Source organism: Sminthopsis crassicaudata, chromosome 2, assembly GCF_048593235.1.
Source record: "Sminthopsis crassicaudata isolate SCR6 chromosome 2, ASM4859323v1, whole genome shotgun sequence".
Lineage (NCBI taxonomy): Eukaryota > Metazoa > Chordata > Mammalia > Dasyuromorphia > Dasyuridae > Sminthopsis > Sminthopsis crassicaudata.
In genome coordinates this window covers 209,708,020-209,732,510 of record NC_133618.1, presented here as the reverse complement: position 1 = coordinate 209,732,510, position 24,491 = coordinate 209,708,020, and the positions used below count along the sequence as shown (strand labels likewise).

Here is a 24,491-nt window from a genome sequence, read left to right as displayed (position 1 = left end):
TTCTTGAAAAATATATCATCTTCTTGGGGAAATGAGTCCCTAGTACTCCCTTATTCTATTAAGACAGAAAAGGAGCAGCAGGAGACCACTACAATCTTTCTGATTTTGCTTGAGGACCAAAAAGGCAAGCAAAATGGAAGATAATGATTTAGTTGAAATTTCTTTCCCAAGGAGACAGGGTGGACTCAAAGAGTTTCTCTGGAGGAAAAAAATCTTGGAAATTAACTGGAGTTCCTCAAAGTAAAAAAAAAAAAAAAAAAAAAAATTAGCTGTCCTTATCAACAGACAGAAAAAAGTGATTATGTAGCTGGAAGACCAGAAGTGAGTCAAAATTCTTGATAAGTAGCTAGGTCCAAAATACATCTATGACCCTTACTTGAAGAAGTGGAGGACTGTGGGCACAGAATATCATATGGGTCAGATGAGATCTCTATATCAGTTTTGCTTAACTGTTTTTCCTTGTTATATTACAAGGAGAAATTCACCAAGAGCATGGGAAACATATTTAAGAATATCTTAAAATGAATGATACAAACATACCAATAAAGTTTGTTCTGTTTGTTTTTAAGGAGGCTAGATTTAAGCAATGATGGTTTTAGTGTTTGTTTTGTTTTGAATACTATTGAGCATGAAGAACACAACAGATGCCTTACAGACCTGAGTTGGAAGAAAGTCCTTCAAAACTATAGTTAAAATTGCCCTGCCCACAAATAAATAGGTCATAACTTTAAGGAAGCAGGAAGAAGCCTAGCTTCTTTTAACATAAGGAAACAGAATCTGCTGGCCAGATGGAAAGGGTTCCTTTGTAAAGATGATTGTTCCACAAAGTCAATGCCAAAGAAAGCAAAAAAAAAAAAAAAAAAAAAAAAGTTGGTGTTGTCTGATCTTAAGATTTTTAGGTGAAAACAAAGCTTTTCTCACTGTTAGAACATAGAACTAGACCTCTGTTAAGGAATGATTTCTTGACTGATGCAGAATTAGACATGTGATTTAAAGATGAAGTTGGGGGAAAAAAGGATAAAGAGAAATAGTTTTTTCCCTGGGCTATTCTAATAAGCAAAGAAAGTATGTCCCTGAGTCTCTAGTTTGATGACTATTCTGGTCATAATGACCATTACTAGAGAAAGAGTCTTAAGAGAAAGTGCAAGTAAAGTTAGGATCACATTAATGATTCCAGGTTAAGGAGATTCAATAGTCATTGGAAGGAATGAAAAATTGAAGATTACTTATAAATGAAAGAGTTGCCTGCCCTGGGTTACATTTAAAAAGAAATTGTCAAACTTTAAGATCAGATGATACAAGGATGGTATGTGGATATTACTTCTCTTTATGCTACTTTGTATATATTTTGTCTTGACCTAACTCCTATACATGTCTCCCCTCCCTGCCACAGTGAAATGTAAGTTCCTTGAGGGTAAGGATTGTATCAAAAAAAAAAAAAAAAACCCACAAACACAAACACAAACAAACAAAAAAAAGTTCCTGCATCCCCATTAGAAAAAACAATGATAGCTTGATGCATGAAAGGAGGATAAGTTGTGATTGTTGAGACTCAGTCTGCCCATTGAGGATGAGTGTGTTGTAGAAAACTGCTCCCTTAGAAGAATATTGGACAAAAACAGTACAGTTTGCAGCTGGCTTACAAGTGCAGGATCCTTCCACCTTTAGCAACTGCTATTTCCAGGAGAGACTGCTGTATGGTCACGGACCCATTCAATGAATATCGAGTTGCAGTACAAGAGACTTGCTACATTGCCGGCAACCTCTGATAAGGGAAATCACTAATTGATGCCTCAGTGTCAGTTCTCTATGACCTAAATAAAGAGAGCGAAACACCTGGGTGTCCTTTTGCTTGTTGACAAAGACAGGGACGAGGAAACACTAGAAGCCACATGTGGATGCCCCTAACATAAACAGAGAGGCAGGACCCACATCCTCCCCATCGAGTCACTAAATCAGGGACACTGCAATGAAGCTAAAAGCCTTGGAAAGACTCCAAGCAATGAGAGAACAGCTCTCTCTCCTAACAGCTGCCAGACACAATCCTTTCATCTTTGGAAAAGAAAGAGGCAGGCTCTTCCTGGGCTGAATTCTTGCTGTATGAGCAACAACTGAGAGGTGAAAAGTGCAAGGCAAAAGGCCCTTTCACCTCACCCCACACAGTCACTTGCAATCACAGCTCTTTTTGTGTGGTAGTTCCTAGCACTAATCTTTGTCGCAGTACGTGAAATGTCCACTCATAGCACTCTACATTATTAGGGACCTCCAGGAATATGCTCTGGCCTGGTTTTAAAAAGACAAATGGCCAACACAAATATCCCAACATTCCAAAATCCAAAATATATTCAAATAATTAGAATTGCTGTTTTGGGGAGCCTGTTCATTTGATCAGCTAACTAATCACTTCCTGGTTTTGCATTATAAAGTAATATAGTATTTCCCATTTGGGGCCTATTTTTCCCACTTGAAGGAAACAGAATTAGTTTAAACATATTGATTTAATTCACATGTTTTAAAAACTATTAAGCACTGTCCACTATGAGAAAGAAATTTCCCCCAATGCTTTCAGCACTCACTGTCTTAGATGCTTAAATCTGATTGCTCATTTTTGTTCCGTGAGGAGAGAAAAGATTTAAAAAGAGAATATGACAATCTCCAATATGTTATCTTCTCTGTCAGTATGAGTATATAACAAGGACTAGTGAGATATTTCACTCCTTGCCATTCAATTTTTGGTAAGCACTAGCAGACAGGCATGAAGATGATACCTCCAAAATCACATGAAGAAACAATAAGTGAAACAAACAAAAAGAAAAACAAAAAAGAAAAGAAAAGAAAAAGTCCAAATAAAATCTATGTAGAAATCTTCTTTATGGAGCCTTTTAAAACCCTCCTAGATCTTTGTCTAGATAGCATACATCTTACAGCAAGAATCTTCCCCTAACTCAGAAATAACAGAACACACTTACCCTTTAGAGTAGAGCCAAATTTGTTTTACAAAATGAGAGGAAAATAGAATGTTGTGAGTCAAATGAGTTCAAGGGAATATTGCTGGCAAAAGAGAAACAGTTCTGAAACCTACTTTGTGTCAGTCCGTATTCAAACATGTGATGGCTCCCTTCTGTTTGTGCCTGCCTAAAAGAAGTTGAGAGAAATCTAAAAATGGGTGGATACTCACACAAATGTCTGTAGATCACAAAAATTGTGCTTCTCTGAATCTTCCACTTAAAAGAATATTATTCCATTAACAAGAATTAAAATTTCACAAAATCCAAGATTCAATCAAAATAGTATCAACTAATGGATGAGATTTGTTCAATTATAAGGGGGTGTCATTTTAGGAATAAAACATGTACTAACCTCTTAAGGGAGAGGAAATAATGCATATTGGATAGAAAGCCATAATTAAAGGCAACAAAGTTTGAATTCTATTTCTTGACACATACTGGCTGTGTGGCTTTGGGCAAGTCACTTAACTAACTGTTCTGGGTAATTCTCTCCAATTATAAATTGCATTGTAGTTATGGATCATCATTGGTACAGGAAGTTCCTTCATTCTGAGGTTCCTTGTATCAATGAAATGACCAGCTGATTTTCTATTTTTTCCCAAGAAAAAACTTTAGGCTACATCTAAACTTTTCTGTTAAGTGTAATTTAACAAAAAATGGGTGACATAAGTATTTGTGTTTGATAAATCTTGAAAGAAATTCATTGCATCTAATTGATCTCTGATGTGTTGCTGTAATTCACAAAAGATATATCATAGCAAATCTCACCTTCTCAATTGATTTTTCCTCATATTTCACCAGAAAAAAAAAATGAGACCATTCATAGACAGTTTCTTTTCCTCCCTTGCTTCTCATCTCACATCTTCATCAGAGAAGATACCTTCTTCGCTCTAAGTGTTCCCAGACAATGCTCTGTCCTGTTTCTCCTCTTAGTTGTCTTACTGCTTCTGCTTTCCTTGCTAAATGTTCAACCTATATCAAGCCAGTCTCCTTTTCTCCATCCATCTTACATAACATGGTGACCTCAACAGCTCCCATCATTTCAACTGAAATCACTATGCAGGTGTCTCTTCCTAGTTACCTGTTCAGTTCTAATTTCTTTCCTAATCTCTACTGCTGTATCTCCAACAATGCATTAGACATCTTGAATTGTGTTTCCCATTGACATTTTAAACTCAAATATCTTAAGCTGATCTCATTCTTTTCCCCCCAAAGTCTCTCATTTTCCTAATTTCTCTATTACTGTCCAAAGCATTGCTCCCCATGCTTACAACTCAAGTGTTATCCTGAATCCTTCTCTCTCATTTTTCATCTCTAAGGTGTTTCTAGGGCCTAACATTTCTACTTTCATACATGCTCCCTTTTCTCCTCTGACATCACTAGTGAGTGAAAGCCCTCATAACTTCAGGCCTGGAGTAATGCAACATGCCTTGAGTTTCTCTGCACTCCAATCCATCCTCCATTCAGCTATTGAAGTGATCTTCTTAAAATCCAGTTTTGACCATGTCATCCCTTTATTCAATCAATTCCCTATTGTCTCCAGGATTAAATATGAAATCTTGTTTCTCTTTTAAAGTCCTTCAAAATCAGATCCTTTCCTAGCTTTTCAGATTTCTTGTCCCTTAGTCACCTCCACCCCAGCTCCTTCATGCAGTGACACCAGCCTTCTTGTTTCCCACATAAGACATTCCATCTCTCAAATTGGTATATTTTCATGCCTGGAACTCTTCTTCCTCATTCCCAACTCCTAGTTTTCCTGGCTTCTTTCAAGCCTCAGCTAAAGCCCCATCTTCTGCAAAAAGCTTTTTCTAGTTTCCCTCCCTTTGCTATCTCCAATTTATTCTTTCAATATATGATTTGTATATTGTTGTTTCTCTGTTCTTCTCAATATATGACATGTATATTGTATTATGTTTCTTAAGAGCAGGGGCTGCTGGAAATTAGTACGGCAGAAATTAAATATGGACCCACACTTAACACCATATACCAAGATAAGATCAAGATGGGTCCATGATTTAGGCATAAAGAATGAGATCATAAATAGATTAAGGGAACATAGGATAGTTTACCTCTCAGACTTGTGGAGGAGGAAGGAATTTATGACCAAAGGAGAACTAGAGATCATTATTGATCAGAAAATAGAGGATTTTGATTACATCAAATTAAAAAGCTTTTGTACAAACAAAACTAATGCAGACAAGATTAGAAGGGAAATAACAAATTGGGAAAATAGTTTTACAGTTAAAGGTTCTGATAAAGGCCTCATCTCCAAAATATACAGAGAATTGACTCTAATTTATAAGAAATCAAACCATTCTCCAATTGGTAAATGGTCAAATGATACGAACAGACAATTTTCAGATGATGAAATTGAAACTATTTCCACTCATATGAAAGAGTGTTCCAAATCACTATTGATCAGAGAAATGCAAATTAAGACAACTCTGAGATACCACTACACTCCTGTCAGATTGGCTAAGATGACAGGAACAAATAATGATGAATGTTGGAGGGGATGTGGGACACTGATGCATTGTTGATGGAGTTGTGAAAGAATTCAACCATTCTGGAGAGCAATCTGGAATTATGCACAAAAAGTTATCAAACTGTGCATACCCTTTGATACAACAGTGCTACTACTGGGCTTATATCCCAAGGAAATACTAAAGAAGAGAAAGGGACCTGTATGTGTCAAAATGTTTGTGGCAGCTCTTTTTGTAGTGGCTAGAAACTGGAAAATGAATGGATGTCCATCAATGGGAGAATGGTTGGGTAAATTATGGTATATGAATGTTATGGAATATTATTGTTCTGTAAGAAATGACCAGGAGGAGGAATACAGAGAGGCTTGGAGAGACTTACATCAACTGATGCTGAGTGAAATGAGCAGAAACAGGGGATCATTATACACTTCAACAACAATACTATATGAAGATATATTCTGATTGAAGTGGATATCTTCAACATAAAGAAGATCTAATTCACTTCCAGTTGATCAATGATGGACAGAATCATCTACACCCAGAGAAGGAACACTGGGAATTGAATGTAAACTGTTTGCACTACTATCTTTCTACCCACGTTACTTATACCTTTGGAATCCAATTCTTACCGTGCAACAAGAAATTTGGTTTTACACACATATATTGTATCTAGGTTATACTGTAACACATTTAATATGTATGGGATTGCCTGTCATCTAGGGGAGGGAGGAGAGGGAGGGAGGGGAAAATTTGGAAAAATGAATACAAGGGATAATGTTGTAAAAAAAAAAAAATTACTCATGCATATGTACTGTCAAAAAAAATTATAATTATAAAATTAATAAATGTATTAAAAAAAAAGAGCAGGGACTGGCTTTTGTTTTATTTGTATCCCTAGCACTTAATATAGTGCCTGGCATAAAATAAGAGCTTAGTAAATGCTAGATGATTTACTTTCTTATACTATATTTTCTATATTTACAAACCATATTTTATCTACTTTAGATTTCAATTCACAACGGCATCTGATTTCAATATGTCCACTTATTTAGATAGTTATGTTTTTATAACCATTGATATTCTTTTCAGTTATGTTCATTTGGTCAGACGAGAAACAACACTAGCAACAAATAGGAATATTGCAATATTTTCCTTATTACACAAATAAGGGTGGAATTGAATATGCATTACATATTTGACAATTTGTCCTCCCCAAGAGGGACTGTCACACCCTTTGGTCTTTCCTGAATAAGGTTTGCCAGCTGTTCTCCCTCTTAGTTACCTCCCTTTTCTGTCTCACAGCTGACTACACAGCAGGGAACCTAGAGACATCAAGAAGGAATTTTCTAATTTTCTGCTTCAAATTTTCTGCAAACATTTGGAGTTTCTGTTTCCTGATCTATATAAAACTGATGGAAGAACAGTTAGAAAGGAAAATAAAATAAAATGTAACATGTTCTAATTGCTCATTCTTCTTCCTGAAATTTTTAATACTTATATACATACAATATGAATGGAATGAAGCAGAACATCAAACTGAGAAAAAAAGTCTGGAAGAGCATTTTAAATAAAGCACTTTGTGATGGCAATTTGAAAGAACTTAGACAAACCAGAGTGAAAAAAAAATTCTTTAAAAGATACACTGATGTATCAGTATAGATACATTTTTAGTCTCAGTATAGATACTAAATATAATTATTATAGTATAGATGATTTTTAGTTACATACCTTCCCGTGATGTCCAGCTCGCTCGTGACAAATGACAACATCTTCCCACATTTCTAGTTTCTCAAAGATCTGAAGGGCTGAACTAGTGCATCCCAATTCAAAAAGCAAAGTTGCAAGCTGGCGCTAGGAAAAGCAAGTTAACATAAGTTAACATTTCTTAATACAGATGGGAAGACATATACATAGAATGTCATGCATGGAACGTTATATATATTTAGAATACAATGCAAACGCATTTACACACACACACACCATAATGGTTTGAGGGAAACATAATCAATATTGCTCAAGTTAATAATAATTAAAATTTCCAGACACATAGTGTTATATACATGTACAAGTATATGTGTATATAGACACACATATGTATGCATACATATCTGAATGTGTATATGCACAATGGTCAAATAACAGTCCATTTGAGAGACATATATTTAGTATTTACAAACTGTTAGTACTTGTATAACACTTCAAAGTCTATGAAGTACTTTACAAAAATTATTTCATTTTGTCATCACAACTACCTGGGATGTTGTATTTCCCAGATTTACAAATGAGGAGACAGGCAAATAAGTAAATGATTTGCGCAGGATCACACAGGAAGCTTCTGAGGCTGAATTTGAACTTGTATCTTCTTAATTCCAGGCTGACACTCCTTTTCCTTTCAAAGAGATCCATTTTAGGGGGAAGGCCTACACTGAGACAAACAGTTATCATAATCACTCTCTTTAGAGAAGCTGATCAGCTCATAAACTGAAAGCCTCTTTATTAGAATCCTGTGGAATCTGATGTTTGATTACCAAGATCTTACTCCATCAAGAATGAAGATAGATGCATATGAGAAAACTAGAGGGAGGAAGGAGGATGAGTTGTCTTTTAAAATATTTAAGAGAACAGAGGAGTTTCAAATGTCCACAAGCACTTATATTCAGAGTTCTCCAAAAGTCTTAATGGAGTTTTAATTATATAATTGATATGCATTGCTGTTAAATGGTAATACTCTATCATTGCTAATCACTCTTCAAGTCAATTCAAGTTAGAACTCTAGTCAAGAAGCCAGCAAGAAAGGACCTCTGGGAAGTCAGAAATGCCACATCCATAGATGGCAAGGGCAAAAATGCTTAAATACTTTATTCATATTAGAGGAGGGTTGCTAACCAGCCTATTTCTATCCCAGAACAATTGCATCTTACTAATGTGGCCTGTTAGGAATAATTTTTTTTAAAAATGTGATTTTGGAATGAGGTGCTGATTTGTTTTTCTGAACTGTCTTGCTTTTTAAAATTTTGTTATAAGTAAAGACTTTATGGAAGTCTTTATGGAAGGGGTAGGAATATGTTAGGAAATGAAAATCCAAAACCAAAAAGCACCAATAAAAATTAATTTTTAAAAATGTTGTGATTTTGGTAACCTCATGTGTAAACTATAGAGGCTCTCATTCAGAACCTATTTACTCTTAACTTAGATACAATTCTAAAAAATTTAGCTCATGAGCTCAATCCTAGCAAGTTAGAAAGGGACAAATCATAATATGCAATGAGAAGGAATAGAGTCCAAAAGAAGGAAAAAAAAATAGGAAGCTATATAAAAATAAAAGAAATTCAAAAAGGAAAGCTCCTTGGAGCCAGTTAACATAAATCTGTAATGTGTTATGTCTTATGACATTTTCATCCCCAGTGGTGAACATAAACATGTTTTAATATTTTAGGGCACAGTCTACATGAAAATGTAGGGTAGATGAACTACTATATTTCCTTAAGATGCTAAATAGCTCGCACTCTACCAAGGACAAACTGCCCCAAATATTGGTACATTCTCAATGAACTTGGCTCATTTGGAAAATGACAAATCTTTAATTTTAAATAATAATAATCAAGGCTCAGTTCTTTTACTCACTTCAGCCTAACCTTTAAAACCTCAAATCAGTGAGGTTCTAATACATTATTACCACAATATTTTAAATTCACCGAATTAGCAGTATTTCTACAGACATGCATCATAACTTGAAAAAAAAATTTTTACAACATATTTTCAAATATATATCAGAGATATTCCTGGAGAAGATCAACTTAGTTAATGTAATTCATTCCCATGTTGGGGAACTAACTTTTAAATTTTGGCAGCTAATAAGTCTAAAAATGGAAGGGAGAAAAAAGACAGGAAAGTAGATAAGGTTCCTAAACAAAATACCCCATCTTCATAAGATCAGGATGTTAATTGGCATTTCTCTTCACCAAACTCTTCCACTTAAAGCCCCTCAATCATTATGATGAAGAAAACAACTGGAGATTTTCAAAGAACCGATTACTACACCACAAACTTAAGATAGGTATTACAGTAAGCAAAAAAGTCTCAGAGTGGACTGCACCAACAAGGCCTGATGATGAACTATACCTCATTTTGAAAAATCTGTTAAGACCTCCAGCTAAAAATTGAGCAATTCATTGCCACATTGGCTGAAGAAGGACCAATTTTTCAGCCACAGCACCTTTTGAAATCTATCTAAAAGGACAGAAGGCTTGCAGTCTGTCTCATTATACATGTTGATGGCTAAATTCCTGAAGTTCTAAAATTTTTATAAATTACTATGTAGATTAGTATGAGGAAAAAGTTTTAAATTTTTATAACAGATACTTTTTTAATAATAGCTTTTTATTTTTCAAAATACATGCAAACATAGATAATTTTCAACATTCAACCTTGTAAAACCTTGTGTTATAAATTTTTCTCCCACTCTGCCCACCTGTCCCCTTCCTTAGACAGCAAGTAATCCAATATAGGTTAAACATATGCAGTTCTTCTAAACATATTTCCACATTTATCATGCTGCACAAGAAAATCAGACCAAAAAGGAAAAAAATGAGAAAAAAAACAACAAAAAAAGATGAAAATACTATGTTGTGATCCACTTTCAGTCCCCATAGTCCTCTCTCTGGATGTGGATGGCTCTCTCCATCATAAGTCTATTGGAAAGGACCTGAATCACTTCATTGTGTAACAAATACTTAACAAGGAGAAGTCATTGAAGGCTTATACGTCCCCAGGATGACAAAATAATAAAAAGAGAAAAACCTAAAAAGGGTACCCTTAAGAGATAAAAAAATACTCTGTGTAAATATATATAGATTGTTTATGTGTGATACACACATATAAAAGCTTTAAATTGCACTAAGACTTTTGAGACAGCCTGTATATTACTATATCCATGTTGCTTTCTCTCTCTTTTTCATGCACACACAAACCTGCAAGTGCACATGCGCACACTCAAACATACTCAGGCATTTATATCTGTGTGACACATCACACACACATATAAAATACATATTGATCACATATAAAATTGTGTACATATACATATATTCACCACAAACGCGATATACACACATAATTGTGGGAGTGTGTAGGTGACACCTGAACTGAGAATTTTATATATATGTATATATAAAATTAATATATAATTATATAACATATATAAAATATTAATTAATGCCACAATTATATTTAATTAAATATTTATGTGTTATCTAAATAGTAATATGACATATTATATAATTTACATCTAATATATAAATATCAACAATATTAATTTTATGTAATACATGATATTTTAATATATAATATTATACATATATAGATATTAGAGAATTATCTTGAGGTGGTCATACAGCATCCAGGCTGGAAGCTCTATTAAATTGTGACTCACGACCCTACCTGGGATCTTGTAACTGAATGAGGTCATGAAATTATGATTTATTATCAGGAAATGTTTGACATTCCTACTTTAGGAACCTCTATACTCGAGGCTGTGTAAAAATTTCTCAACCCAAAAGAGGTCACAAAAGGAAAAGGTTTAACAAGCCCTGCTACAGCTAGCATGTATCAGAAGCCAGATTTTAATTCTAGTCTTTCTAGTTTTAGGCCAGCTCTCCATTAACTACATCATGGTGCCTCTCAAAAGTAAATCTGGACAATCAAATACAATGCATCATTTGGAGTGGCCAAAAGAAACAATAAATTATCCTTATATGTAACTTGAAGATGAAATATTGGAGATCATCACAGTATTTTAAGAAGGCATTTTCAAAACCTGAATAGTGAAAACAGAACTAAAGTATTCATATGGGAATGTGTTCTAAGCAGATGACACAAATGGGTCTCTGAGTAAAAAGGGACAGCTATTGTTTACTGTGAGATGAGATCAAAAAGGAGCATCAGCAATCTCTCCCAAATGAAGCTATAGCTTCCTCTTGAGGCAGAGTAGCCAAAGTCATGAAGGTGGGAATAACAACGACTTGGAGCAATGCCTGATTATGTCTGACAGATTCCAAAGGCAAGATGGACATTCAACAGACATAAACTTTACAGAGTTTAATATTTTTATCCTACAAGCCACATGGTCCAAATAAATTATGTAGTTCAGAATCATAAAGATGCCAAAAATCTTTCAGCTGCTAACTTAACACCTTCCCGATGAAAAGGCTATTACTTCGGAAATGATATATTAAAGCCTTTTACTTTCCAATATTTTTTGCAGACTAGTTCAAAATATAAAAAGACCTCCAACAAGCAAGCACCCAGACCTACTAATGTGTCAGTAGACATTAAGAATATAATTCATATTATGAATTTATATTAAACACATAGTGGTTTCATCGCAAAGAAGCTACTGTCTAAAATCTGATGTATCTTTTTTTCCTAGGATAGCAGTGGTTTTAAATTATTATTCTTGATTATATTTAGATTAGAACTGTAGAATCACCTTGGACATCTTTAGATTGCCCCTGTAGAGGTTGGAAAATATATCATTCCATTTTTCGGGAAGAGGGGAGGGAACTCACATTATTTAACCCAGCAAAGTGATAAATGGGAAGAAAACAGGATTAGGATAGAAAAAACTGAGTTCCAATCCTAGCTTCTTTACTGGCTAATGTGTTCTTGGAAAAGTCAGCTTACCTCTCTAGACCCAAGATTTCTCAGGGGGATACTAAGGAGGCTGAACTAAATGATCACCAAAGACCCTGTCAGTTCTATCATTGTATTACATCAAATTAATATATCTATACCACTGAAAAACTGTGGGTGGTGGGAACCAGGAACTGGTAATCTCATTCAGGGTTTTTCAAACTATGACAGGCACTCATAGAAATCTACATTCTCAGTCCATGCCAGAATTATCTTCCTACTGAACTTGGCCACAAGTATCATGCACAAAAGCCTCATTCTCTTTTTTTTCCTAGTTATCCCTCATGCTCATTTGTATTAATGGTTTCTCATTAATATTATGGCACACATAAATTTCCCTTCTATCTTTAAAGAAAAAAAATTCTTTTTGATCCCTTGGGAATAATATAACTGAAATGTAACTATATCAGCAGAATTAAGCCTTAAAAATATGAAGTTATTTGGAAAACAAATGCTTGCACCAAAATAGCTGAATAATTTTTAAGATTAATATAATATTTTTTAAAATTCTCATTTCACTAAATTTTGCAGATTCTGATTTTTAAACAACATATTAATTGGGAATGACAGTTATTCTCTTCTTCAGACCAGATGTCCAATTGCTCTAATTAAAACTTTAAAAATTCAAACATGGTCAGTGCTAATTCGTGGTTTGAATTAATAATGCACAGCTTCTGAGACCAGTGATTTCTAGTGCAATTTAAGAAACCTTTTAAAATAATGTCAACAAAAGAGGTAATGTTGAAATTAACATGAATATGGGGCAGCTAGGTGGGGCAGTGGATAGAGCACTACCCTTGAATTCAGGAGGACTCGAGTTCAAATCTGGTCTCAGACATTTAACACTTCCTAGCTGTGTGACCCTGGGCAAGTCACTTAACCCCAGCCTCAAAAAAAAAAAAAAAAAAAAAAAAAAAGAAAGAAAGAAAGAAAGAAATTAACCTGGATGGCCCAGCGTGTTGGCACCTGGCAGCAATAGAAAATCTTCAGGCGTTCCAATACAGAAGTATTCTTATCTTCAAACTGATCTGCAAGAGCCTGCAAACAGAATAATCAATATTCAAATTTAAGAAACCTGTACATTGGGAAGATGGTTCTAATAACCATGTGACTTAAAAGTTTAAAAGCTATTTAAAGAAAACCACAAATAAAAAACTGACTAGGAAAAAAAGTAGTTTTATTTAACCACAAAAATTCAGATTCCCAAAGGCATAATTAAGATAGCTACAGAACATCTATTTTCATCTTTGTTAATACAAATAGACTGTAATTAGCATTTCCATTCCAATTCCAATGAGTATTTTCCAGAATAAAATCCCAACAACCAATTAAAGACAATTGCTTAAGAATATTTTCCTGTTTACTGATCATAAACAAAAGCAGAATTATCCTGACTATAAAGTTTTCCCAATATTACTGAAATATAGCTTTGATTAAAACAGTTATCATATGTCTATGGAGTGGAAAAACTGTATGACAGATGAGCAGAGGACTTGTGTGTAACATACTATAGAATAACAAATGGTCATGGAACATTAGGAAATTATACCAGCAAACAGAGCAGCATGGCACAGAAAAAGCACAGGACCTCTACAAAGCCCTAAGGGGTAATAAGTAATGCAAATAGTGACCAGTTATGTAAACAGCAACTACAGTTGTAATGGTTTTCACATAAGCTATTATTAAAATTAATATAGCAACCATCTCTCACAAACATACCAACATAGAACAATATTAAGAGAATCATAAGAGTGCTTGGATCCAGCTTCACCAAGATATTGGAAAATTAGTATGTTGTTGTTTTTTTTTTTCCACTCCCAAATTCCTTTAGATCTTTACTCAACTCTGAATCATCATGACCTTCTTTGCATAAGTCACATCTTTTTGTATGGTTTGATTAGTCTAATTTGCTGCATGGCTACAAGTCTGTAGTCTCAAGGATTGTAGTCTCAGATGAATTGAAGTTATCTAAAGAGCAAAGGAGAAGTACTTGGTGGATTATAAGGAGACTGTGACTCATTATTCCCATCTCAACCTTTCCAAAATGGGATTTGTAAAAAGAAAGTAAAGGATGTCAGCAAAGAAATATGTAAGTGAAAAAAACAGATAGCCATCCTAATCACATGGCAAGAAAGAGGGATAACTTTTAGATAGTCAACATATTCCATTGGTATCCCTACAGTGTCAAAAAACAGAAGATCCTGAATATGTTGACTGAACCAACCTGCACAAATTTATGGGAGGGCATAGACAGGGGTAGCCACTGTTAGATTATAATCTGTACTACCGGAGGGAACATAATAGTTTCACTGGATTACTGAAGATTATAGATCATGGACTTAGAGCTTAAAGAAACCTTCAAGGTCATTAAGCCAAATTTTTTCATTTTATAAATGAGGAAACAGAAGCTAATTTGAGTAATACTCTCTCAAAAGAATTGAATTGAACTGAGCTCTGACAAAAGTCTGAAGTGACATATTCATCAACACATCTCTGAGACACTTGTTAAAAAAAATGTATTTGATACTAAAAAAAAATAAGAAAATGCCAAATAGAAAAAGACACAAAAAATGAAAACAAAACAAAGCATTGTCTTGTGCCCAGCAGAATATCAAGAATAATTCAAAACAGGTAACAATAAATTTCCATTTCAAGAAAGCATACATAATAGAACAATTTTCCCCTTTCATCTTATCCCCCCCCCAGGAGGCTACAGTTAAACACATATATATGTGTACGTGTGTATATAATACATTTTCACATGCATACATATCTACACACATATGTAGACATGTATCTAAACCAATATTAATATGGTTGAGATATAATATAGATTATTCTCTTGATTACAACTTTAAGTTTGACTTTGAGATCAATGATTACTAGCCCTACTCTTTTTTAATAAGTTCTATTCCTGATCCTTTTTATTTGTGTATATCTCTTATTTTTTATCCCTACTGTATGGGGCAAGACCATTGGCTCAAATAAATTAAGGAGATTTCTCAAGGCAAAAGCAGAAAGGAATTTTATTAAGGCCATCTCCTTCCCCACATAAGCAGATAGGCAAAAGAGGCAAGGCTCAATTAACCAATAAGAATTATATAGGGGCCTGGGCTAATGCTCATAATTGACTGGATTTTTGCCCTGATTAGCCAGGACGAACGACCTCATATTCTAAGTCATAAATTAAGAAAACTTTCAAGCCAACTACATCTTTAGGATTACTAAATTACTTTACACGGGGCTTTCAATGCCAAGGTGGCCCCAACTTAGTCTCACAAAGAAAAGGTCCCACTCCTTGTAAACCATGTGATTTCTGGAAAAAGAAACTGGGGCATAGCTGACCTTCACTCAGTCTTTAGAACACAGTCTTGTGAGATGGCTTTCACAGTTCACTTCATTCAATTTCCCCCTCTCTTTCACCAATTGAAAGCTTCTCACCCTTATATATTATATATGTCTTCAACTTCCTGATCATCTTCAGAGTCTGACCTATCCTCCCAGGCTCCAGTTCCCACCCTTGTCTCTTAAGCACCATTGATCACATTAATCCCATGACTGTACCTTCTATCTTGATTTTGCACAGTTTTCAGAACCACAATGGTAACAAGTTACATCATATGGGGGAACGTAATTCTACTGAGGGCTATCAGGAGAATCATAGAGCCTATCTCCAACAGGCTCCTTCAAACCAAGACCATATATATAGTTTTATATAAAAAGATGGTTATATCTTTTACCAAGGCAATAGTCAGTATTTTCTCCTGGAAATAGTTTTTTCTCATGGGATATTAACTATGAAATCACCCAGACAATTTCCTCCCTTCTTTTCCCTTCATTCTAATCATCTTGGATAATACAAATTGGGAATAGGAGAGCCTGACCAAGTGCTATGAGGATAGCCTTCCACAGGCATCTCTTTCCTGATAGTAGTTTTCTTCTTGGGTTCAGGTAGTAGGGCCAATCATCCCAAGCAGCTATGCCCCCCATAATTAGAGTAGGTAACCTTTCACAAATAAAGATGCCTACTGCAAAAGTCAGCAACTGAAATGTTAAAATAGACGAACATATGCACATAGCAACGGATGGATGATTAGGTCAACACTCACTCACTTTAGTATATAATGACCACATTTTTTTTTTTTTGAATGGTGCTCATGGCCTCTACTGACCATTTGTTCTGATTATAAAAACTTGCCATTAGAGAAAAAAAGCAGGGACATGATAGCATCAAAACAAGTCTTTCAGGGCTTGTCCTGTGAGCATATACAGGAAATAGGATAAAACATCCTTAACTCAAGTTTTACTTCAGGTAACTGTCCTAATGTTAACAATTCCACCTTAAGCCAGACTCAGGAATAATCATGTGAGTTCTTATCCAAAAGAATACTAATAGGAAATTGAGTCAGAAGGATCCTACCTTAAGCAGAGGCCAAGATCATCCTTCTAATTCATTCCCAGATTCTAACTTCCACCTATAACAATTTCTTCTGAGTAGCTTGTGACATATTCCTTTCAGATGGTGGATCACTGGCTTGATGACTTATCAGTCAGTCCTACCTGAGTTTAAAACTCCAAATAATATCAACTACTGTCCCAAGGGATTTTATCTCCAATAGCAAATCTCATTAATCAAGGCTTCAGATGAATCTAGCTCTTAAGGATCATATATCCTTAAAAAGTATTGACTATGACCTTACATTGATAACAGTAAGAAATTCATCTTAGAAAGTTCCAAACTTATCTTTCATATCTAAGTAGATGGTTTTAAGTTCAACATTACACAGATCATTATGCTTTTAAAATGTGCAATACATAGAAAAATTCTAAAGTATATATTGTCCATAACAGAAACATGTTCAAAGGGACAAAGACAAAAACTATTATTCTCAGAGTTCCTTTAAATAATAGGTACAACTTTTAAGATAACCCAATACAACCAATTAGAACTCATACAAGATATAGAATATCTGGATTTCATATATAAAACATTAGAATTGAGGAATCCCTTTAAATCTATTTTTTTTAAATATAGGTAATAGGTATTACACAAATATTGGTAAAATTCCTCTAGACACAAACATTCTCATCTCCCACCAAAACATTCCTAATTGCAAAGTCAATTTTAGAGATTATATATAAATTGCCCTTAATAGACCATTCATGCTTGAAATTCCTCTTTGGGTACTGTAAGCCTAGTGTTCTTCAGCTTTCAGACTGCAGTCTCAATCATCTGTCAAGTCTGGTAAGGGACTTCCCACTCTGCTTCTTACACTATCCTGCAAACTGCAAACTCCAAACAAAGGTGTTGCCTGGGTCAGCAATCCTTGTTTCCTAAGGGCTAAAAAGGGATGAGGACATGACCAGTATATAATTCCTTAAAAAGTTATCTTTTGTTTAAAAAGAGGGTCTTTCTTTACCAATCCATACTTATATACAATTTGTTCCAATGTTATTTCACTAACTCCTCTTAGAAACAGAGCTCGGGGAAAGCTTCCACCCATCCCCTTATATCTCTGTTTCCCCACTGGTGTCATTTCATTAAAGCCTAACTTAAATATTCTGGAGCCAGGCTCCATCTCTTTCCGGGGATATCTCCTCAATACTTCTTATTTATTTTTAGACATGTTATATACCTTTTAGACACAATTTGTTCTGTAATCACACACGTTCCCTACACGCCAAATTTCCTTGCTTTTACAAACCTTAAGACTAATAATCTAAATAGCCTTGGATCATATTTCACAAAATTTATGCCACATATCTAGCTGGGCAGACAAAATGTTAAAGCACAGCTCATACAAGTTTTGCAAATTACCCAATATACAATTTAGCAAACAACATAGTAGCTTAAATATATTTCATCTAATTTAAGAGATACCAACGTGATTTCTTTAGGTAAGTTCCTAGAGAACCAAATTTTTACCTTAAAATCAAATCAAATACAGATATAAATTTCTAGTAACAATACTTCAGTATCAAAGCACACATTTCACACATTTCTAAATGCTAGTACCAGAATAAACAAGTTTGTACTTTTAGAGTTAATAGTAATTATCCCCTACAATTTTAGAATCAGAATTCCAGTGTAAAAACACAATCCCAAGACTTAAGGTACAGAAAACTGCTCTTTCAAATCTGACCACAGGACTTTAAGAAATTGACAGATTCTAAGACCCATGGAGAAGAGGGTCTATGAAATTTGGATTTATGTGTCCAGCTGCAGGTCTGTGACCCAATGACTGTCTCACTCTCTGTCAGAAATGCTGGGAAGGGGGTCCATGTCAAAGATATTGGGGCCACCAGGGCAAACCCTAGAAGAATTCAGGTCAGCCAGTGACACCTCCCTAGCCAAGATAGATTCCAAAAACCTGAAAAGCTTGGGAAACACAGAGGAGTAGTTTTTTTTTGTTTTTTTTTTCCCTCCCCCCCCCTTCCTAGGGCAATTTCCCACAGAAGACTTTTAATTATGTAAATTAGGCCTACTTAAAAACACAATAGAACAACTCAATTTAGCTAATAGCGCCAAGTAACTTAAAACTTATTCTCAAAAATTCCAGAATTGGCTAAAAATGTTTTTGTTTTATTTTGCTTTTTTTAAAGAGTTCTATAACAATTATTTCTGCAGATTCAAATTGGCCAGTTCTGGGTCCACAGAAATGTCATTTTTCATTTCATTAATAATTTTTTTTAAGTGGTAGTATACTGCTTTTCCTTTTTTTCCAAAAGTTCTCAAACTTTCTAATCCCTTTCACTCTATGCTCTTCTCATTCATACATACTTAAGCTTTCTCACTAACCTTTCTATATACAGTTAAAAATCTTAACTTTCCAACTCATCCAGATCTTTCCAAATCAGCAACCAAGGCTGAATCCTTAACTCTCACTCAGCTTTTAACACAGCACACACACATAGAAATCTACTTTACATACATATTTGGACATACTGAATTAGCCCTGGGAAAGTCCTCCTATACAAAGTAATCATTTTGAGGCAGTGGGAGACTTTTGGCTGAGCTCTCCCATTTTGAATATTTGAGGAGACTTTTCAGAGCACCCCTTCAGAGTCTGTAGCACTCCTCCAGAATCTCGATTCAAGGGTCTCACAGGTCAGTCTCATGGCTGAGTGACCTCAAAAACCCCAGTCACCCAAAAGGCCTATCTTGTCCAGAGCACCACTCCAGAGTGGTCGACTGAAGGGTTGTCTCAAGGGTCTTACAGGTAGGTACTTACCTTTTTGGTGTTCAGTGCAGGAAAGTTGCCTGACTGATGCCATGCCCAATTCCTTGGGATTTACCCCAGAATTTACTAATTTACTGACTTTCATACTTTCATTTTGCCTTGTGTCTCTCCTCATTGGGGCATTTGTCCTTAGAAGCAGGGAAAAGTCCCAGAAGTTCGCAGGCTGCCTACAGCAAGGCAGGGCACCATCCTGCTACCTCTTTAGACCTCACCTGCTCACCAGGCCTCATGATCCTGGAAAGCCCCCATAAACTGTGTGGGACAAGATCATCAGCTCAAATAAATTATGGAGATTTTGTAAGGCAAAAGCAGAAAGGAATTTTATTATGATTTCTCGAAAAAGGGCATCTCCCTCCCCATAAGCAGTTGAGCAAGGAGAGGCAAGGCCCAGTTAACAGACAAGAATTATATAGGAGCCCGAGGTAATACTCTCTATATGCTGGATCTGTGCCCCGATTAGCCAGGACAAATGACCTCACATTTTAAGTCATAAATGAGGAAAACTTTCAACCCAACCACATCTTTAGGATTACTAAATCACCTTATATGGGAGTTTCAATGCCAAGGTAGCCCCAATTTAGTCTCACAAAGAAAAGGTCCCACTCCTTGTAAATTACGAGATTTCTGGGGAAAGAAACCAGGTCCTGGGACACAGCTGGCCTTCACTCACTTTTTAGAAGACTGTCTCCATCTTGTAAGATGGCTTTCACAGTTCACTTCATTCATTGCTAAATCTTCTACTTTAGTTCTACTCCCTGAGTTGCCTGGCTATTGTTTAACCCCACCATGATACCCATGAATCCTTCCCTTATCTTCCCCCCCATCTTTTCCTTTCCTTTAATCTACACACCTTGTCCTACTCCCATTAATCCACACACCCTGCTATATCCTACCTTGCTTACCCTATTCCCTCACCTCCTTATTTCTTTATACATTTTTAAGTATGCTATACCACGTTATATACACATAAAATACACACACACACACACACACACACACACACACATACACACACACACACACACACACTGTTCTCTATATAAATGTTGTTCCCTAATTAATCCATTCCTGATGGGAGAAAGTTTTCAGAATTGCCAGCTCTCCTCCCCCCATCTAATGCCTCTGTATCATTTCTTCCTCTGTACCTCATTGGCATAGTATTATTTTTACCTTTTGAACTACTCAATTACTGATGTCAATTTTAGACATATTATTTCCGTTTCCATGTATAAAACATAAATACTGTCCTTGTTGAGTCCCTTGAAATTAATCTTTGATGCTGGCTCTTATATATTAATTTTTCTGTTTAATTCAGGTTTGGGACAAAATCCTAAAAATCTGTAAGGTCATTGAATATCCAATTTTTTGTTGTTGTTCAATATCACAGTTAGTTTTACAGAATATAATATTTTTGACCACAGGCTGAGTTTTTTGCTTGACAACATATAATATACCAGTACCTATGGTCTTTTATTATACCTGTTGATAAATCCTGTGCAATTCTAACTGTAACTCCAGCATATTTGAATTGTTTTTTGCTTGTATGTTTCTTGTAGAAAAATTTTTTTTTAATCTGGATTTTTTTTCTTTTTAAAGTAATAGTGTTCTTATGTGTTTTCCCTTTGATGTGATGATTAGTGAGTTTTTCCTATTTCTACTTTCCCCTCATAATCTATCACTCCAGGACAATTTTCTTTAATTATTTCTTGCATTATTGTGTCAAGATTCTTTTTTTTTTTTTTCCTTTTTGGTCAGAGCTTTCTGGCAGTTCAATGATTCTTATGTCTTCTCTTCTTGAGCTATTCTACAGATCTGTTGTTTTTCTTAGTTTCACATTCTCTTCTATTTTTTTCATTCTTTATATTTTGCTTTGTCATTTGTTGGTCTCATATCTTCACTGGTTTCCTCTTGTTTGATTCTAATTTTCAAAGACTTATTTTCTTCTTCAAGATTCTAGATCTCCTTTTCTACTTGGTTATCTTTCTTTTCATAATCTTGTTTTTCTTGGATGGTTCTTTATTTTTTAAATTTTTTCATCAATTTTACATTTGATTTTTAAAGTCTTTTTTGTTCTTCTATAAATTCTTTCTGGGAAGGCAGCCATTTAACATTACTGTTTGGAGTAGGAGACACTTGTTTTACTTGAATATTCTCCTCTGAAGATGATCTCTAGTCTTCTCTATTCCCATAATAAATTTCTAGGGTTGGATTCTCTTTTGCCTGTTCATTTTTTTTTTTTTTTAAATATGGTGACTTTGGCTTCCCTTCAGCTCTCTCCTCTGACCAGGAACCCCAAATCAAAGGTTCCCCCCTTGAGCAAGTGCTCATAGCCAGCAGCATCCCTGCCCCACTGCCTCTGCACTCACAGGTGCTGGTTCCTTCTCCCCCCCCCCCCCCCCAGGGCCATTAATGCAGTACAGCTGGTCCTGGGTTACTAATAAGCAGAGGCTGCCACAGTGTTCCAGGCCTCAGACCCTTGGAGGTGAAAGTTCCTATGCTTTAGGATAGCTACTTCTCATACCTTTCTCCAGGGTTTCCTACTTGCTAATTCTGAAAGATAGCCTGGAGGTGTTTATACTACAAAAGGGTTAAACCTTTGTCCTGGGGGGGTCAATCCTCTGGACTTCTGAGGCTGTTCCAAAAGGACCCCTCTTCTGTCCAAAGTAATTTGTTTTTCACCAGTCTATTGTCCCCACTCCCCAAGCACAATTTTGTTTTCTTTATGGGGGAAATCTGAAGAGCTTGGAATTTTCTGACCATTCAGCCATCTTCCCCTCCGAGATATTTATTAAAACAAGAGTAAATAAATTAATAAATGCTTCTTGGATTGAATATTCACAATAATTTTATAATTCTAAAGAACTCCAAAGTGACAGCTAGGTGATACAATAATTCCAGTTCCTTGCTACTAAAAAAAGGGTTGATACAAACATTTTTGCACATGTGGGTCCTCTTCCCTTTTTTTATGATTTCCTTGGGATACTGACCCAGTAGAGACACGCTGAGTCAAAGGATATACAGTTTGATAGCCCTTTGGGCATAGCAGCTAGATGGTTCTATCAATAAAGTGCTAAACCTGAAATCAAGAAAAGCTAAATTCAAATATGTCCTTAGACCCTCACTACAAGTCATTTATCCTCTTTTTTCTTTAAATCACTTGAAAAGGAAACAACAAACACTCTAGGATCTTTGCCAAAAAAAACCTTAATCTTAAATGAGCCTCTTTTACCATCTGGCTTATTTTGGATTTCAGTGTGCAATTTCCTTCATTATTATTTGTTCCTCTTTTGCCAAGCTGTTGATTCTTTTTCATGATTTTTTTTTGCATCACTATCATATTCTTTCCTAATTTTTCTTCTACCTCTCTTATTTTATTTTAAAAAATCCTTTTTGAGAACATCCATTGCTTGAGAGCAATTCATATTTTTCTTTAGGGTTTTAGATATAGCAATTTTGACTTTGTTATCTTCTTCTGAGTGTATTTTGATCCTTCTTGTCACTACAGTAACTTTCTATGGTCAAGATCTTTTTCTGTAGCTTGCTCATTTTCCCAATCTATTTCTTGACTTTTAACTTTGTATATTAAAGTTGGTTTCTGCTCCCAGTGTGTAGGACTCAAGCTTCAGAATTTTTGTGAAGCTGTTTTCAGAGCTAGTTTTTGGATTCTGTAAGTTTTCAGTTTTTCCCAGGTGTTATGATTTTAGGAGAGGTATATTTACTATTCTTCTAACCCATGCTCTGGTAAATAAGCATTCTTTTCCATACTGGAACCAGGGTCTCTACTTCCATCCACCAAAAGCAAAGAAGAGAAAGAATTCCAGAAGCTGAGCAAGAGAGATGAGAACCTGACTAAGATAAACATCCATACTTAAGTGACATTTGTTATATACTAACCTTCACCATGAAATATTGCCTACAATTCTCATTGTGGGACAACACTGGTTACATCACTCTTTTTTCCATCCAAAAAGACTTTTGGTCTTTTGGTCAAATCCATTCAGAATAAATTAAGACATAATGAGACTTTTAAACCATCTTGGTCAAAATACTTTGATAGTTTTTTGGCTTTCTTTCATAGAAATTAAACAGCAAAAGGATTGAATGGTTCTTTCCAGTATTCTTTAGATGGTAGAAAGGTTAGAGGAATGAGGAAAAAAAGAGAGAATGACTTCTAGTTTCAAACATATGTTTAAAATACTCAAATAAAGAACTCAGTGAATTATTCATCAAAAAAAAAACTCCTATCTTCCAATATAGGGGATCAAGAAGAAAATTCTGTTTACTACTTATTCCTTACTACTTTCCACACTCTCTCTCCACCACCAGCAACCTCTATTCTTGAAGTTCATGCCTTTGGTTATATAAGAACAAGAAGACTCTTTCTGCTATTACCTCCCCATCTACAGGTCATTCTCTCTTATCCCACAATGACTTCAGCATTTGTCTCACAGTAGTCTTGCTCATAACATCTTTAATAATTTCAGTAGGACCACTGATGCCTTCTCTCATATCCTAGCTTAGGTCAATTTCCTCTTTGTTCTACCTCAACCACCAACAGAGGGACACCTTAAGCCATCAATTAAAATGACTATTGCCTAGCTGATTAAAATCTCTTATCTCTTTGGTTTTCTCAGCCCAATCAAATAAACACTTATTAAGTGCCATGTAGAGGACATTTTGTTAGGCCCTAGGGATACAAAGAAAAGAGGAAAAATAATCTCAGGGAGCATTCTGCTAGAAGTGCAATCTACTGAAATCAAGTTATTCCCATTGCCAACCTCCTAAATTGAGGTTTAGCCCTCAATTTTTAGTTTTCAAGTCTGTGCTGCTTCTAATCCATCACTCCCTTTTGTTTTCAGTTTCCTTCCTTCAAAGGGCATAATCCTATAGTGATCCACTTCACTAAAACACTATCTTTCTCCATTGAATCCCTAATCTTCTTTGTCCTCAAGTTGCATGTCTGCTGCTCAAGTCCTTTTTTTTTCCAATTAGGATCTGGTGCTTCCTCAGCTTCTGTTCCCTTCTGTCTATTGCTGAAAGCACTTAAAATTTTTCTAGAGCAGTTTATG

The 24,491-nt window shown here is 35.3% G+C and overlaps 1 protein-coding gene across 4 annotated transcripts in view; it reads right to left on the bottom strand.

The window, feature by feature from the left end:
- Nucleotides 1–24,491, bottom strand: part of TTC27 (tetratricopeptide repeat domain 27) — a 219,044-nt gene that overhangs the window by 76,275 nt on the left and 118,278 nt on the right. For all 4 annotated transcript variants that reach the window (XM_074288154.1, XM_074288155.1, XM_074288157.1 and 1 more), the window contains 2 exons: nt 13,124–13,219; nt 7,220–7,342 (listed from right to left, as the gene is read on the bottom strand). In XM_074288154.1, coding sequence (XP_074144255.1) covers nt 7,220–7,342; nt 13,124–13,219 — 219 coding nt within the window. The remainder of the gene's footprint in view (nt 1–7,219; nt 7,343–13,123; nt 13,220–24,491) is intronic.